Source organism: Pyrus communis, chromosome 5, assembly GCF_041283825.1.
Source record: "Pyrus communis isolate YQ-2024b chromosome 5, ASM4128382v1, whole genome shotgun sequence".
In the NCBI taxonomy this organism is placed as follows: Eukaryota; Viridiplantae; Streptophyta; class Magnoliopsida; order Rosales; family Rosaceae; genus Pyrus; species Pyrus communis.
In genome coordinates, this window is record NC_142569.1 from 30075085 (window position 1) to 30093291 (window position 18207).

At 39.2% G+C, this 18207-nt stretch overlaps 1 protein-coding gene and 1 long non-coding RNA gene across 2 annotated transcripts; one reads left to right on the plus strand and one right to left on the minus strand.

Moving 5' to 3' along the window:
• Nucleotides 1–3420: 3420 nt before the first annotated feature.
• On the minus strand, nt 3421–5009 carry LOC137723323 (2-oxoglutarate-dependent dioxygenase 19). Its single transcript, XM_068462490.2, is given in 2 exon segments — nt 3421–4500; nt 4670–5009. Coding segments are annotated over 2 exon segments (1089 nt in total). The 5' UTR covers nt 4940–5009; the 3' UTR covers nt 3421–3681.
• Nucleotides 5010–8107: 3098 nt separating this feature from the next.
• LOC137727056 (uncharacterized) lies at nt 8108–16571 on the plus strand. The gene is made up of 2 exons (XR_015963073.1): nt 8108–8584; nt 16218–16571. It is a non-coding gene; the product is annotated as an uncharacterized LOC137727056 (long non-coding RNA).
• The last annotated feature ends 1636 nt before the right edge of the window (nt 16572–18207 follow it).

Sequence of the window (18207 nt, forward strand, 5' to 3'; positions counted from 1 at the left end):
ATTTCTGTTAGAATGAAATCAAAATCTCATTCCTTGATTTCCGTCATTTTCACCATTTACTTAATTACACGTAGCAAAATTAAAAACTTTATCTTTTCTTTCTTCTCCTCTCCGTTGATTAATGAACGGGCATGGATACCAAATATATATACATTCTTGAACTCTTTTTAGAAGAGCTTCCCACACATGAGCATGAACCGGACAGGGATCTCCAAAAGCTATTCAAGGAATACTAAACGCCTTAATTATAAAGAAACCAATACTTGAAATTAACATGCATCAACCAATCAAGGCACGGGTTGAACTTGAGAATATGTTCATCTATTGCATTTGAACTTAGGGCATTTGGGATTACACACACAATTAAAAGATCGTTATTAGAGTGACATAATATATGTTAGTGTTTAAGTATCTTAGAAAATGTTGTGTTTCCTCTTGTAAAAATTCAATTGTTTGAGGGCACTTAAAGAGGGAGATTACAATGAATTACATGGAAAGCTGAAATATTCAAAGCAGGTGATATGAGTGTCAACTTTGTCTCCCCTACAAGTTGGACATGTATAATTTTACTTATGATGTGTGTTCATATGTTTCAGGAGCTTTGCAATCTGTTTCTAGCGCTGTGTGTTCATATGTGTCAGGAGCTTCGCAATCTATTTCTAGCGATGTGTGTTCATATGCGTCAGAAGCTTCGCAATATGTTTCAAAAATATCACTTGTTGCGAGTTTTAGATAAAGACTACATGATACCGTTGGTGTATAATACTATAATTGATATGACCATTCAACTAACTTTAAGTACAAGTGCAATGTTGATTTCATACTTTTGTTGGTACTTCTATATGACAATATATTGTATTATAATTTACCTAATTTATAATAATAATTCGTATGTAGTGCCCATACTTTTGTACCCATACTTTTGTTCATTATTAATAACAATTCGTATGTAGTTTATAGAAATTTACATAATTTATTTTAATTTGGAACCTATAGTAAATTTCCCATAAAATAATTTTAGTGAAATTGTTAAAATAATGTCATTGTGGCGTCCCATTTGACGCCCAATTTTTTTTTAAACCTGAGGCCACTTATTTGCGACGCGTAGGTAGCCGTCGCAAGCCCATAGTAAATAGTACTTGCAACGTGCTCAAAGCGTCGCATATAATAGACCAAACATTTACGACACCACTTTGTTGAGAAGCGTTATTGGCTGTCGCAACGTAAAAGGGCTACTGTGATGTTTTTAGATGCTTTCACGATGCTTTTTGACCGTCCCAAAAGACCATTTTTTATAGCCACATTTGGAACCCAATATTTATCAGAGTAGACAACCTTATTTCTTTTGCAAGTATTTTAGGCGTTTTTAACCCTTTTTGCATGTGTGGTAAAAATCCTATCAAGTTGGTATGAGTGGTCGTGAATCAATTGAGTTAATACAGGTATGACACATTAGCATTTGATCAAAGTTCCTCTGTCTTCCGATTCAACACCATGACTCCTTCGTAGGGATTGAGACTTCATATTTGCCTAACAATAAAAATATAAAGAGAGACTTTGAATGCGATTCTTAATTATGGATATTCTTTAATTGAAACCTTGTTAGTTTTTAATTTTTGATCGAGGTCCTTGAAATTAATGTGATAATTTATTTCTATGTACGTTACTATATTTTTTTAAATTAAAAATTAGAAATTTTAGTTGTTTATATAAATGAGATTTTAAATAAAAAAACCATAATTTGTGGGATTAAAAATATTAAAATATAAATATACTATTGTGTGTGTGTGTGTAAACATGGGAATATTCTTCAAAATCACAAAATAAAAAAAAATAAAAAAATAAAAAAGATATTAGGCTTAATAACATTAGTAAATTTCTTCGATTAAACTTGACATGGATACATTTTAAAATCAAAGAAAAAAGAATATACCCATATAAGTTTAAAAATGGATTAGAAAAAAATTGAATATATTTTATATATATAAAAAGGGGGTACATTTTACATATAACAAATTGGTATATTTAAGAATGAGTACATTTTAAGATTAAAAAGTTTTACTTGAATGGGTACATATAATTAGCATGGGTACATTTAGCAAAATAAAAAGTACAAATAAAAAACATATATGGGTACAAATACAAATAAACTTTAAAAAATATGGGTTTGAAAAGAAATTAATATATGGATACAAATTTAAACTTAAAAGAAAATTGGTACAAGTTAAAAAAGAATTACAAATTAAAAATGGGTACAAACTAAAACTAAAAATATATGATAAAAAATTTAGTCATAAATATAAATATACTGATTGTAACATTTTTAACATTAAATGAATATATTTAGAAATAAAAAATATTTTATTATGAAAATAATTAATGATGTTATTAATACCCAAGCTGGAGACTGTTTGGCTTCCAACATCTAGCGGGTGTTATTCCCTGTGTCTCTTTCACCTCATGTTTTTTTACATGCATAGAACATTGACTTCACATGAATGATTAACTTACGAAGGGCAAGGACAGTGCATGTTAGAAGGATTTAGGGATCAGAACTAACGTAGAATTGGTTGCTGTTTCATCTTTGGTTTATGACAGGTAGGAAAAACCAACCATGTTTCCTATAGTGCAGTTGCCCTGAAATGTCGTAATCCCTGCTGAGAGCTTATATATGAAAGAATTGATGCCCCAAAGGTCGTTTGTAGTGCACCTGCTGGAGGATCTTGTATCGAGAAAGGCAACGAAAGATTTGTGATACTATTTAGTTCTCACAACTCTGGAGAGCGTAGGAGAGGGTAAAGTGAGGCAGCACACTGGGACGTGTTGTTTCCAGTTGTTTTAGCGCCATCACCTTCAAGTTTTCTGGGGAGAGATTGCAGAGGGGGTTGTTCAAAAGTTGTTAAGCATGGAGTTTTTGAGTTTTATTTTTTATTTTTTAAATCTAGCGGCGAATATAATTAAAGGCCAAAAGGCCAAGAAGTAAAAAGACTGATTATACATGGGAATGATCCTCCTCAAACACAAGGTCATAAACACTGCCTGGGCGTTTTTCAAACCAATTACAACGAGAATTAGAATAAGAATCAGTTGAAGTAAGTGCGGCACTACTCGAGTCAGGCGATGTGTGACTTCGTTTGCAGCGGATATGTGCAACTTCTTTGATTGAAAATGAACTCAATGGCCCATCGGTAATGCGTCCGGGTAATTTTGGGGCATTTTTACTTACAAGGAATGTAAATTGGAATCATTTCGATTAAACTTTAGCTAAGGAAAATTTTAAGGCCTTTCATATTTCTAAGGCCTTTCATATTTTGACCATGAGTTTTCTTTCTAAATTCCATTTCTTTACTTTTCCTATTTCTAAGGCCTTTCATACCTTCCTATTTTCATTTCTGTTAAGTAACATGCTTGGATCATAGAAAATGTAAACAAGGAAATTTTTTGAGTAATGACGTGAAGACATATGGTATAAATCATTAAAATCGATATCTATTTTATTGGTCAATATTTCATAAGAATGCAATAATGATTTACAAATAAAATCTGAGTCTTCAGGCCAAGAATAAAAGAATAAATGTAGAATGAAATCAAGAAAACGACCAACATGGGAAAAATTGGACAACTGCTGCTCTGAATCTCTCATAGAAAGTAGATCAAATCTCTTATAGGAGATTGACCACTTCAATTGTCCTTGACGCGCAGGTGATCCAAGCAAGGCACCATGTAGGCAGCGGGGCTTGCCTGAAGTTCCATGAATTTCTCATATGTCATTCCAATGTACTTTGCTGTTTCACCTTCCCTTTCTAGCAACTCCGGGATCGGTAGAGTGGGCGTGTCCAGTGCCGGTCCATGTGGTACGGCGATCGATATCCTCGTCGCTGTGTTATTCACAGTTGCTCGATGCCATATGCTCTTGTACTTGTCGTTTGTCAGAATCTGCATTTGATCACCAACGTTAACAATAAAAGAGCCCGGAGCGGAATTCACCAAGACCCACTTATCATTGTGCTTGACTTCAAGGCCACACATATCATTCTGAATCAACAGCGTCACTAGTCCGTGATCGGTATGAGGAGGAATACCGATTGCCAGGTCGGGCTGCGGGCAAGCCGGGTAGTAATTCGCTGCCAGAATTTGCAAGCCACGATCCCAATTCATGGCCTTAGCAATGTAATCGGACTCCAATCCCAAGCTCTCTGATATTCCACTCAATATTTCGGTTGCCACTGCTCGGGTTCTTTTGCTGAACTCCAATGAAACCTCACCTTATCCAACCGGTTTGTAGAGTGAGTTGAACTCGGGGTGTGCGATGACCTTCAGATAATCCCTCCAGAGGCGAACTTTGTCGATTGCGACATTGAAGCTGGTGCCGCACTTGATTGGGTCCAGCAGGTTCCTTGTTTGGAACTCCTTCTTCTCCTCCTCCGGCAGCTCAAAAAATCTTTGGCACGCATCGACCATTGCTTCCATCAAGCTCTCTGGTACACCGTGGTTGATCACCTAAAAGACATCGTGCGTATGAAAATAATTAATTCATGTTTCATTATTATTAGCATTCTTCAATTCATTTGCCACATGTTCAAGCATATATTAATAACTAGTAAGTGTATATTACAAAAGTCAAATATTGAGTTTGTATCGTAGAATGACAAACTGTGAGTGTGAATACCTGAAAGAAGCCCCATTCTTGGCAAGCTCTGCCTAGCTTCTGGATCATTTGTGCCCGTTGATCAGGGTAGGCAGAGGTGAGAAGAGCAAAATCAATGATGGGGATTGAATGTTCTGGGTCGTTTGCATCGCCCATGTCGTTGGGATTTTTGGTGTAGGTGTACTCGGAAGGTACAGAAGTGAGAGCAGCTGAGTCAGCTAGGGTTTTGATGCTTGCTACTTTGGATTCATTACCAATTGATGCCTCCATTGAAGTCATTGAAGGTGCCATTGTGTGTGTGTCTGAAGGAGAGAGAGAGAGAGAGAGAGAGTATGCTTGTCTTGAGATCGGGGAACTAATCAGTGTGTTTGCGTAGGGATGGACGGCTAATACAGAATGGTTTATTTTTATAGGCAAGAAATCTTTATTTTTTTCCCACATGAAACCAATGTTTATATCTAAATTTAGTTTAAATTTGTAGGACAAGTTACTCGATGAGGTCTCCAAGCTTGACCAAGGCTTCCAGGCTGCCAAATAATAAATTTAGTTTTCTATTTATGGGGCAAGAGACACGATAAGGTCTCCAAGCTTGACCAAGTCTTCTAGACAGTCAACCACTTGCTCGGTCTCCCTTGCACTGGAGTCTGGCCTTTTCTTTTCTTGACCTATGCATTCTCCAACTACTTCCACGATTTAAGGACTTCGTCTCTTGAACATCAAAATCTAAAGACAGGTTATCTCTTTGAATTAGTCTTCCAGACTGTCAAATAACAGTAAAATGATTCGTAAAACAAGTTTTCATTTTACAGATACATAAACTAATGCTTTTGGCAGCTTGTTTACTTAAATGAACTCAATGTAAAACCATTTGTGAATGACAATGAATTATGCCAAGAATCTTTGAGATAGTTGACTTGGTAATCAAGTTAATGAAATCTTTTATGATTCTCAGAGTCTTAAAGGAATAAACATATTGGAGTCCTAATTACAGCAATCAATCATGGGCCTTTTATTAAGAGAATACAAGGTATAAGAATCATGATGGGACTCTAATTGATTAGAAAAGAATAGGGTGGATATCCTTTCATTTAATAGGGTGGAATTGGTTGAAACCCTAGCTATATAACCAAGAAGCAGTCCCTGCTTCCATACCAACTGAGAGCTCGTTTGGATGTGCTTTTCAAATTACTGTAAGCGCTTTTAGAAAAAATGTTTTTTTGGTTCCAAAAGCACATAAATTGTGCTTCTTCCAGGAAGCACTTTAAGTACTTTTCTAGAATTTATTTGCATTTTTACTAAGACTTGGTCCTAAAAATAATTTCACCGAAAGCGTTTTCATTCATTTCGAAAGCATATCCAAACAAGTTCTGAATCTCACAAAACAACAAACCTATTTCGCTAGTTGGTAGAGTTCATAAAACAGGTATTGGAAGTAGAAGACTACTTCAATTTTGCATCAAAAGCACTCATGGCGACAGGTAAGTACTTCAGGATCATATGCATGCATGTCATTACTCATTAATGCCATTCTACGTGCATAAGTGAGTATAGTCTGCAAATTGTTTTCTTTTGTAATCCTAATACTATACTGTTACATTTGGGATATTCTTACACTCAAACCATGAGAAATTCAAAAAACAATATTTAATTTATAAAAATTTTGTGAAAAATGTAGAAAACTATATTAGTTTATGTTTTGTAGAACATCAAAATAATGTTGACTGTGTACTCAAAAACAAATTCCAAACTAATAGAAAATAAGGGTATTCTTGGTAACGTTTAACAAAAATGAATTTTGAAGAACAGTTAAGAAAAACGAAAATGACAAATAGGATTTCTCATTTCTATGACTTAAGAATGCGTTTGGTATTTTAATCGGTGATTGTTGAGAATGAAAACATTGAAACATGTATGTTATCACAATCCAAAGAGTCAAAAAATAAGAAATTCGTGTTTGGTAGAAACATTCTTGTAATATAGATTTTAAGATAGTGGCGAGAATCGATGCTCCAAAAGTCGTTTGTAGTCCGCCTGCTGGAGGATCTTGCATCAAGAAATGCAACGAAAGATCTGTGATACTATCTTGTACTCACAACTGGAGAGCGTAGGAGAGTGTAAAGTGAGGAAACGGACTGGGGATGTGTTGTTTCCAGTTATTTTAGCACCATCACCTTCAAGCTTTTCAGGGGAGAGATTGTAGAGGGGGTTGTTCACAAAGTTGTTAAACATGGAGTTTTTTGAGTTGTGGTCCAGTTGAAAACATGTACGTCTCTAAGGTGAAGGTGCCGGATTATGACTATGTGCCTGGGGAGAACCCTGTTTTCATGAACAGCAAGATGTCTAAACTTGAGAAGGGCACCATGGCACGCTAACAATTTTGGTTGTTGTTCACTCTTTGGTATGTTGATATCCATTGAACTAACTTTTGATATCTTTGTTAACTATATCCTTGAGAAATATATAAGATGTTGTGAAATTTAGTGCGAATCTCACATATGTAATTATATGAGGGAAGCAAACCAAATTAGACTTTGGTGATAATTTTTAAAAGTCTTAGGTGAAAAGTCTTGGGGAAGTAAGATTTTTCTTCATGCATGTAAGGTTATGTCGGATCAAAATGCTTATATACAGAGGTATGTCTGCAACCTTATTGCAACACACAAGATCAAAAGTGAAAGTAATAATATCAATATTCCTCCCCTCTTTTACCAGCATCTTCCTTTGTATGATACATTGCACCCGTTCCATTTCTATCTTTAACAAAAATTATCTCTCTCTCACTTTTCCCTATTTATAACATAGGAGTCGTTTGCACTTTCTGTCTGCAATGTTTTCATTTTTTATCAAAAAATCAGATTATTAGTAGTATTATTTTTTGGTCAGCATGGAGGCCAAACCCCAAAAGACGAGAGATACTCTTGTCGACGAATTATCAAATGACAAGTCTCTATTTGATGGATTATTCACTTCTGACTACATGGTAATTGTTGATTAGTTAGCAACGCCACTTGAATTATGAATTAGTTATAATAGAGAAATTCATCCATAAGACACAAAAACCAACATCAAAAGATTCCAGTGTGAATATTTGTGATACATACACTTTTCAAACACCTCCTAGCCTCCCTTATTTTATGAAATAATTTTGTACTTTTTTTTATTTTTGGCTTATAAATAAACCCGAAGCAGTGTTTGCTGCCTAAACTTATAACATAATGCAACCAAATTTGATATAATTCCTTTCAAAATTGGATGAATTGAATTCCCTATGACGGAATGTTTCCATCCGAGTCAATAGCAACTGCAGAAACAGCCGATCGGTTGTTTTGCATCTAAGATTGAATTGGATTGAATAACTCCGTATAGATGAAATGAATGTTGAATGAAGAAATAGATGTCAACTTGCATTAATGAAGGCTCCTATGACAAAACCGAAAAGCACTCAAATGGACATCGTACATAAGTGAAGGTAGTACCAGTTTAATGTGAGGCCCAGCCTGGGAAGGCCCAAATATTCGGCAGAGCCGAGCTGAGCTGACCGAGGAGGCCGAAAAGCGAAAGTTGAGTGTCAATCAGTTGTGCCCCGAAGTTTGAGAGCTTCATGAGCAGAAACTAGAAAGTTGAGTGTCAATCGTGTCTCGGTCACTATTGCTCTCTCTCAGACGGAGCAGTGGCGTCAGCAATGTTAGCGTTGGTTTTGGTGTTGGAAGAGTTCTGTCGTCAGGAGGAGCAGGTGCTGTGAATACTTAGTTTGTCCAAGATTCTGAGGGAAGTGACGACCTCAAGAGCAGAGTGTTGAGGCTCAGGCAGCCCAAGCGAAGCGCCACCAACGTCCTTCAGAGATGGGTCTCCGAAGGCAACCAAATTTCCATCAAGGACCTCCGCCAGATCTCTAAAGACCTCAGCAAGTCTCACCGTTACAAGCACGCCCTCGAGGTTGGACTCTGTTCTTGTTAGCATGTCGTGATTGCTGTTTAATCGATATGTTGTCAATATTTGTAACATCCCATATCGTCCAGGGAGTGATCTTTATATGTATATTTTCATCCCTACCTAGCACGAGGCTTTTTGGGAGCTCACTGGCTTCGGGTTCCATCTGAAGTTAAGCGAGTAACGCACGAGAGCACTCCCATGATAGGTGACCCACTGGGAAGTTCTCGTGTGAGTTTCCAAAAATAAAACCGTGAGGGTGTGATAGGGGCTCAAAGCAGACAATATCGTGCTACGGTGGAGTCGGGCCTGGGAAGTGGTCCCGTCTGAGCGAAGATGTGACAATTTAGTATCAAAGCCTAACCTTGGCCGTGAGTGTACCGACGAGGACGTTGGGCCCTTAAGGGGGTTGGATTGTAACATCCCACATCACCTAGAGGAGTGATCTTTATATGTATATTTTCATCCCTACCTAGCACAAGACTTTTTGGGAGTTCACTGGCTTCGGATTCCATGGGAACTCCGAAGTTAAGTGAGTAGCGCGCGAGAGCACTCACATGATGGGTGACCCACTGGGAAGTTCTCGTGTGAGTTCCCAGAAACAAAACCGTGAGGGTGTGCTGGGGGCCTAAAACGAACAATATTGTGCTACGGTGGAGTCGGACCCGGGAAGTGGTCCCGCCCGGGCCGGGATGTGACAATATTTGATTCAGTAAGTTTTCATGTGAGTTCCCAGAAACAAAACCGTGAGGGTGTGCTGGGGGCCCAAAACGGACAATATCATGCTATGGTGGAGTCGGGCCCGGGAAGTGGTCCCGCCCAGGCCGGGATTTGACAATATTTGATTCAGTTCAGCAATTGGGGTTTGATTTCTGATTAAGGTAGACCTTTTGATGAGAACTTTATTGTGTTTGGTTGGCAAGAAAACGATGGAAAGTTGAAAGCTTGGATTGTGGCTCCCTAGTGTTGTTATCTCTTCGGAGTAGTTGCAAAATCTTTGGGCTAATTAACTTTTTTCATTGCCACCTTGTTCATCTGCAGCAGAATGCATGCTTTCTAGAACAGAATAGAATAGGACCAAGGAATGGTTAAATGAATAAGATTGCGCTGTAATAGATTGAATAAAATGCGAAAATTTGGTGGAAATGAGGATTTGCAAATTCCAATTGCAGAAATGAGTCAAACAAGGACCACATATCGATCAAACATTAATGATGTTGTTGATGAAATGTTCACACTCTATTGATAAAATCCCAAAATGTGATCATTTTAAGAATTAGGATTTGTATTTTCATCATTTCAGTCAATTCCCAACAAATATTACATTTACAATAGAAAGGGTTGGCTTTTTTTCTTTTTTTCTTTTTACAGGGTTTAAATGATTTGGTGTAAATTTCTTAATCCAAGTATTGTGTTAAGTCACAGGGTAAGCATGAGCATTGAAAAACGGATAGTAACTCTCCCGTTTAAATCCCTATAAGTTTTTCCAATGTAATCTTCATATGCCACTTTCAGTTCTCTGTTTCTATCATAATTTCTGAGTGTTCATTGGATTCTGTTTTGTGATTTGTACAAGCTTGCATATATCCGAGTGGATGGTCAGCCATAATGAATTTGAGTTATTGGATTCTGACTATGCAGTCTGCATTGTCTTGATGACCAAAGTTTTTGGCATCAATGCAGCAGAGCGCTACTCCACTCTGACTATGCAGTCTGCATTGTCTTGATGACCAAATTTTTGGCATAATGCAGTCTGCATTGTCTTGATGACCAAAGTTTCTGACTATGAGAGATATACTGCTCTCCTCCGCTCTTATGTTGGGGCAAAATTGACGGAAAAGGCTGAGAACCTCTATGAGAGAATAAAAGGATCTAACCTGTGTTAGACCAAGTCCGAGTCTGGTGGAGGTAGACGAGATCAGTATGCTAAGTGCATGCCATCATTACAACTAGAGTCATCATTGCCATAAAGGAAAGACAACAAGAGGACATGTGATTGCTGACTCATGGACAGCAGGGAGGACATTTTTATTATTGCTGTGCTATTGCTCCGAGTGCTATGGTGTGCTGTTGATGTGCTGCTGCATGTGTGGAGTGCAGTCCTTGTATTTTAAATTGTAAAGTTTGTATGTTGTAGTGTATATAACAAAGCCTTCCCGTAAGGCCTGAAATAGTGAATTATTCAGATCAGAAATTCTTTCATGGTATCAGAGCCCTAGCAGTCTAACGACTTAGATCCTGTTTTTTTTTTTTTTGTTTCTCCATGGCTGATACCACAAACAGCGCTGCAACTTCCAACCCTACTATGAATCCTTTCTCCTCCATGACTACGCTTGTCAACATAAAACTAGATCGAACCAACTATCCTTTGTGGTTGGCTCAGATCCTTCCAATCCTCAAGAGTCGTAACCTGATGGGATATGTTGATGGGTCCATCATCTGTCCACCCAAACATCTTCCTGGTGCTGCTGCTGTCAACCCTGCCTACACAACCTGGGTGCAGCATGATCAACTGATACTAAGCTGGATCAATGGCTCTCTCACATCCTCTGTATTGTCCGCTGTCGCCAGCAAGAGGTCCTCTCATGATACTTGGGAGGCTCTAGAGCAACGGTATGCTTCTACGTCCCAAAACCGTATTTTGTTTCTTCGCAATGAACTGATGCAAACTAAGAAAGGTGACATGTCTATTGCTGATTATCTTGATCGAATGAACTCGATTGCTGATAACCTTGCCCTAGCTGGCAACCCCGTGACTGATGATGAACTGGTCCAGATTATCTTGAACAATTTGGGCCCTGCCTATGAAATGACAGTGAGTGCTGCTCAAGCACGTGATACTCCAATCCCGTATCCTACACTTGAGGCCCTCCTTCTGACTACCGAGAGACACATGGCTGCACAGAATGCTCCGTCTGTGGAGGCTGCTCTGGTGAATGCTTTTGTCACTACCAGAGGTCGTGGTGGACGACTTCGTGGAACTGGACGTGGTGCTTTTCAGACCGCACGTGGTGGTGGTGCGATCAATCCGCGGGGGTTCTTTCCTCGCACCAATAATCAAAGGGCAAACTCGGCATGCAATGGTGAGAAAATCACTCCCACAGGAGAACGACTCACATGCCAGATATGTGGAAAACAAGGGCATCCTGCCCTAGATTGCTATCAAAGAATGAATGCAGCCTATGAAGGGAGAATTCCAGCAAAACAGCTTACTGCCATGGCAACATCTTCGGTTCCTCTCAATCGGCAGAATAATGGACAGTGGCTTTTGGACACCGGTGCTAATGCTCATGTGACTCCAGACATCCAGAATCTGGTAAACCCACAAGAGTATAATGGTAATCAGAATGTAGGTGGTGTAGGTAATGATACTGGCATTTCTATCTCTCACATGGGTTCGAATCAACTACAAACACAATCTTGCTCATTTAAATTGCAAAATATTTTACGCTGCCCCACTGCTTCTACAAACATTATTTCTGCACACCGTTTTACCCTAGACAATAATTGCTATTTACTCATCTTTCCTCATTTTTTTCTTGTTAAGGACCTCAAGACCCGGAGGACGCTTTTCCGCGGGCGATGTGAGAATGGCTTATACCCATTTTTTGGTGGCAGTGGACAGTTCCATAACCCTATTTCAGTGTGTCTAGGCATTCGAGTCTCGGCTCAAAAATGGCATTCACGTCTTGGTCATCCTGCGTCGTCTGTTATCAAGTTTTTAATGTCCAATAAACAAGTACCAATTCATGGTACTGCGGATGTAACGTTTTGTCATTCGTGTCCTTTAGGAAAAAGTACTAAGCTACCGTTTAGTACTTCTGAGTCTGTTTCCCAACTTCCCTTACAACTTTTACATTCCGATGTTTGATGTTCTCCAGTTATTTCAATTGAAGGTTTTCGATATTATGTTTTGTTTGTGGATGATTATTCCAGGTACTCTTGGATTTTTCCCATGAAAAATAAGTCTGAAGTGTTTGAAATATTTGTTCAATTTAAAGCTAAGGTCGAAAATTTGTTTAATATTTCAATAAAAACCCTTCAATGTGATGAAGGAGGTGAGTACAAAAGTCGAAGTTTTCAACAGTTTCTTGCAACAAAAGGCATTTCTCAACGGTTTTCGTGTCCAAAACACCCCGAGCAAAATGGCCTAGCAGAAAGAAAACATCGACATATTGTCGAAACGAGTATTGTCTTGCTTTCTCACTCTTCCCTTCCAAACAAATATTGATTTGATGCATGTTCAACAGCAACTTATTTAATTAATCAATTGCCAACTCGAGTTCTGTCTCATAACTCGCCCTATGAGACATTATTTGAAAAACCTTCAAACTATGATACCTTAAAGGTGTTTGGTTGTAAGTGTTTTCCGTGGCTTGTACCTTATGCACAAAATAAACTTCAACCCAAGTCCAAACCGTGTGTATTTTTAGGCTACTCACTGAATCATCAAGGGTATAAATGTTTGGACCTGTCCACGAGACGAATTTATTTGTCTCGCCATGTTCTATTCGATGAGGACTCATTTCCATTTAAGGAACTCACATCCTTGCGGGAAAACGTTGATGACACAGGTAGTTTTGCTTCTCCTGATCTTTTGTTCACATTTCCTATACTTTCGACAGATACTTCTCCCTCTTTGCTGAATCCTATCCCTCCTTTAGCGTCCTCATCCCAGCCAAACATCACCACGACCAACCCGCAAAATCCTGAATATCCTACCCTTCCTAACCCTCCCATGTTATCCGCTCCTTCCAACCCTCAAACCACCTTATCTTCCCCTGACCCTAGTTCCACGAACCAAACTTTAAATGAGCAAGTCCCAGTTGTTGTGTCACTCCCGCCTCATTCTCTGCCACCTTCAGACCATGATCGTGCTTCCATAAGGCCGTGCATGATGACTCGCTCACAGGCTGGAATACAAAAACCTAATCCTAAATATGCTATGCATGTCTCTACTGATCTTTCTTTAGTTGAACCAACCTGTTTTAGTCAGGCAGCCAAGCACCACAAATGGAGGGAGGCCATGGTTCACGAATTTAATGCACTGCAGCGCTGTGGTACGTGGGAGCTTGTTCCTTATCATTCAAAAATGAATGTGCTGCCAAACAAATGGGTCTTTAAGATCAAACGACGGGCGGATGGCTCTGTAGAAAGGCACAAGGTGAGGTTAGTCGCCAATGGGTTTCATCAACAGCCTGGACTTGATTACACCGAGACCTTTAGTCCTGTGGTCAAGCACAGCACCATACGCCTGGTTCTTAGTTTGGCAGTTTCGAAAAAATGGCATATCAGGCAATTGGATGTACAAAATGCTTTCTTGCATGGATTTCTGAAGGAGGAAGTCTATATGCGACAACCTGCAGGTTTCATTGATGAGCAGCATCCAACACATGTCTGCAAATTGCAAAGGAGTATATACGGGTTGAAACAAGCTCCGCGAGCCTGGTTTCAACGTTTTTCAGAGTTTTTGCTTCAATTAGGGTTTCAGGATCCACGTGTGATTACAGTTTATTTGTTTTCAATAACTCTGGTGTCTACTTGATTTTATTGATCTATGTAGATGATATATTGTTGACAGGGAACAGTACTCGCCACATGTCTAGCTTGATATGTAAACTGGGCACTTTGTTTTCAATGAAGGACTTGGGGCCTCTTCATTATTTTCTGGGTGTCGAAGTAACCTATTGTGGTGATCAAATGCATTTGAATCAGGCCAAGTATACTGTGGACTTGCTTCAGCGTACAAAGTTTTTGGATGCTAAACCAATATCCACTCCTGTTTCCTGCGGACAGAAACTCAGTGCTTACACTGGTGAGCCACATGACAATTCCGAGATGTATCGAAGTGTTGTCGGAGCACTTCAGTATTTAACTATCACGCGACCAGATCTCTCCTATGCTGTAAACCAGGTTTGTCAGTTCATGCACTCTCCAAAGACTACTCACTGGATGGCAGTTAAGCGGATCCTTCGATATGTTAAAGCCACATACAATCATGGTCTTGTGTATAAACCTGGTACTGCACAACTTACAGCATATTCTGATGCTGATTACGCTGGGAATCCTGATACACGGCATTCCACAGGTGGTTTTTGCATTTACTTAGGGTCTAATCTCGTGTCTTGGAGTTCGAAAAAGCAGAAAACTGTCAGTAGGTCAAGTTCCGAAGCTGAATATCGGCAGCTTGCTTATACTGCTGCAGAAGTATCATGGTTCCGCTCTTTATTTCGTGACTTACACTTGCATCTTGATAGACCAACAATCTGGTGTGACAATGTTTCCTCCATTGCCCTTGCTTCAAATCCAGTTTTTCACTCCCGTACCAAACACTTGGAGGTGGATTATCATTATGTTCGTGAGAAAGTGGTTCGTCAAGAGTTATTTGTGAATTTCATATGTTCTCAAGACCAGATTGCTGATCTGTTTACAAAAGGATTGTCCTCTTCACGGTTCAAGCATCTTGTTTCCAAGCTTCCAGTTGTTTCTCCTCCTGTCAGCTTGCGGGGGGCTGTTAGACCAAGTCCGAGTCTGGTGGAGGTAGACGAGATCAGTATGCTAAGTGCCTGCCATCATTACAACTAGAGTCATCATTGCCATAAAGGAAAGACATCAAGAGGACATATGATTGCTGACTCATGGACAGCAGGGAGGACATTTTTATTATTGTTGTGCTATTGCTCCGAGTGCTACGGTGTGCTGTTGATGTGCTGCTGCATGTGTGGAGTGCATTCCTTGTATTTTAAATTGTAAAGTTTGTATGTTGTAGTGTATATAACAAAGTCTTCCCGTAAGGCCTGAAATAGTGAATTATTCAGATCAGAAATTCTTTCAACCTGTCCCTGAGTGCCCTTACATACAATGAGATTATGACTCTGTACATGTCATCTGAAACGGCACAAGGTTGAACTGGATATCTTCACATACAATCTTTGGATTAGTTCATGTGCTGCAACTCTAAAGATTGATCAGCTTCGACAGATTTTAGTTGAAATGAGACATGATCCTGGTTTTGGTGAAGGCTGGAAGAGGTATATTAACCTGACAAATATATATGTTAGCGTTGGGCATCTTGTGAATGCAGAGTCCAACACTCTAGTAGTTGAAGCTGAGAAAGGAATCACACAAAAAGAATGGATTACGTACGACTTTCTCATTATTCTGCATGCTGGTTTAGGAAATAAGGAAAGGATTGATCAGATATGGAAATCCCTGATAATGACTGGACAAAAGATGACAAGTAGAAACTATATTTGCATTCTTTCTTCATATCTAATGCTTGGGCAGTTAAAAGAAGTCGGAGAAGTTATTGATCGGTGGAAGCAATCAACTACTACAGATTTTTCTGCTACTGCCTGCAGTAGGGTTTTGCACGCTTTCACAGACATTGGGTTGACAGAAAAGGCCCACAACTTCAAGACAATTCTGATTCAGAAGAATTGTGATCCTTCAAATTCGTTAGAGTAGAACTGAAAATCAGTTTTGGTGGAGGTAATGGAACATATATGTGACAATTTTATGATGTCTGGATTGTTTTGAAGAGGGAATAATTAAGAGTTCTTACAGGCTTCCATATATCAAATGACTGAATAATATGCCAGCATTCAGTGGGTTAATATTTCTGCTGTGTTGTTTCAAGGTTTAAGTCTCAAGTACTGTCTTATGGAAAATTAAAGTCTGTTTATCCTTCCCGTCATTTGTTCCATTGCAAGTGCAGTGTACTCCGAGCTCGTCATACATCATTGCAAGTCAGGTAAGATCGATCTGTTAACTATTATCCATATGATGATTTTAATACTCATATATACCTTAGAGATGTAAGCATTGTGTTATAGATTCTGGCAATTACCTAGACCACGAAATTAAATATGCCCGATGTTTATAGAACATGTAATAACAGCGGTTGAAAATTGTTTTTCATAGTAGTTACGAGTGAATTGATTGAAAAAGTTATCCTACAAAAGTGAGTTAGTAGCACTTGAAGCATTCTAGAGTCATGTTTCGTCAACTTCATGATACTACAATTGTTGAAATTCTGTTCCCCCGTTTGTATTTTTACTTTTTAATTCATTCTATGATGGCATAGGAAGTAGAAGACTTTGCATCTAATACTTTTGGAACTTATGAAAATAGTTTTTGGAACGCATCAACATATCATTTGTAGGTAACTCAAGGATAAAAAAATGATGAATGTACTCGTAAGTAACTTGTCGTGCTTAAGATTTTGTACTCGTTACTTCTTATAACAACTTCTCTTACTTCAGCTTTGTAAACTACTCTTTACTTCTTTGAGTTAGTATCTGACTTATGCGTTGGAGGATTTATATACCATTTCAGGTGTCACTCTGTTTACTTATGCATGACCCGTCTCTACAAGAAAAGCACCCTCTAACATCGAGAGATGGGTGTTGTCGAAACATGTAGTAGGAAATAGTTTTTAACAACACGAGCAAGATGTCGTTACAAAAGTGACAACATGGAGTCGAAGTAAAAAGAGACTGCATGTTGTGTATGTTGTAAAACTGAGAAAATTTGAAGCATGTGTGATGGCATCGTTTGTAATTTGTAACCATATTTGTTTGGCAGCTGATGTTTACTTTGACAACATCTTTTGTATGTCATTCTACACCCGGGAACTCAAGACTCGTTCAACTTTGGTGAGATTTATGTCTATTCTATCAGAGGTGTTAAGTTGCCTCACACTACTCTAATTCCCCCTTACGAATTTCTCACTTCTCATCCATCGGTCATAGGTATGGTTTGGGGTTGAGGTGATTTTAAAAAAAAACTGGTATGAAAAAAAGCTGGGGGAGTTTTTGGTGTTTGGTAAACACCCCAAATCAACTTTTTTTTCAAAGTTTCAGATGAAAAAAGTTAAAAAGTGGAAGCTATAAAAAGAAGCTTCAAAAAATGGCTTATTGTGGAAGCTGCTAATATTGCCCTCCTTTCTCCTTTCTCATTTCTCCTGATTCCTCTCAAGAGGAAGAACAACATTGTGGCCAGACGACATGTACGGCGTGGCCAGAAATTTCAGAGGAGCTGCCTCCAGCGAGCCTGCAGCGCCGACGTCGCTCGGGTTGAGTGGTGATAACAGTTCGAGTCCCCCGATTCCATTGGTGGTGGGGCTGTCGGGAACAGCCTACTAAAGGAAAAACTGGTGGTCCACGAGCGCTATCATTGAGTATGATAGAATCAATTCTGCATCCAATTTTATCCTCAGAGTGTGGATGATGAGTAAGAAACCTTTCCACCACAATCTTTTCATCTTCCTCCGTTAGCTACTCACCATCCATATACCTATCAGAGTGCAGAATCTCCTTGGCTAGCAAAACGACGAGCTCGATGTCGTTTAAAATCTCTCGTTCCTTTATCTTTCCACTTGCAGTGGTCAGGGTCGTCCCAGCGAGGGTAGTTCGGTGGCCCTTTCACGCACAGCCTCTTAGCTTGGACCTCTCCGTTGAGGACAATGGACTCTCCGAACGAGTCTACTCGCTCGCCTCGCTGCACCATGCCCTTTCGCTCGGGACTGCAAGCCCAAGGCCCAGGCGTCGGTGGTGGACTCGCGCACAGAGGAAAGAAACTGTATGCAGGAGCAACGGGTTCAGAGTTGCTATTCGCGTCGTCGTCAT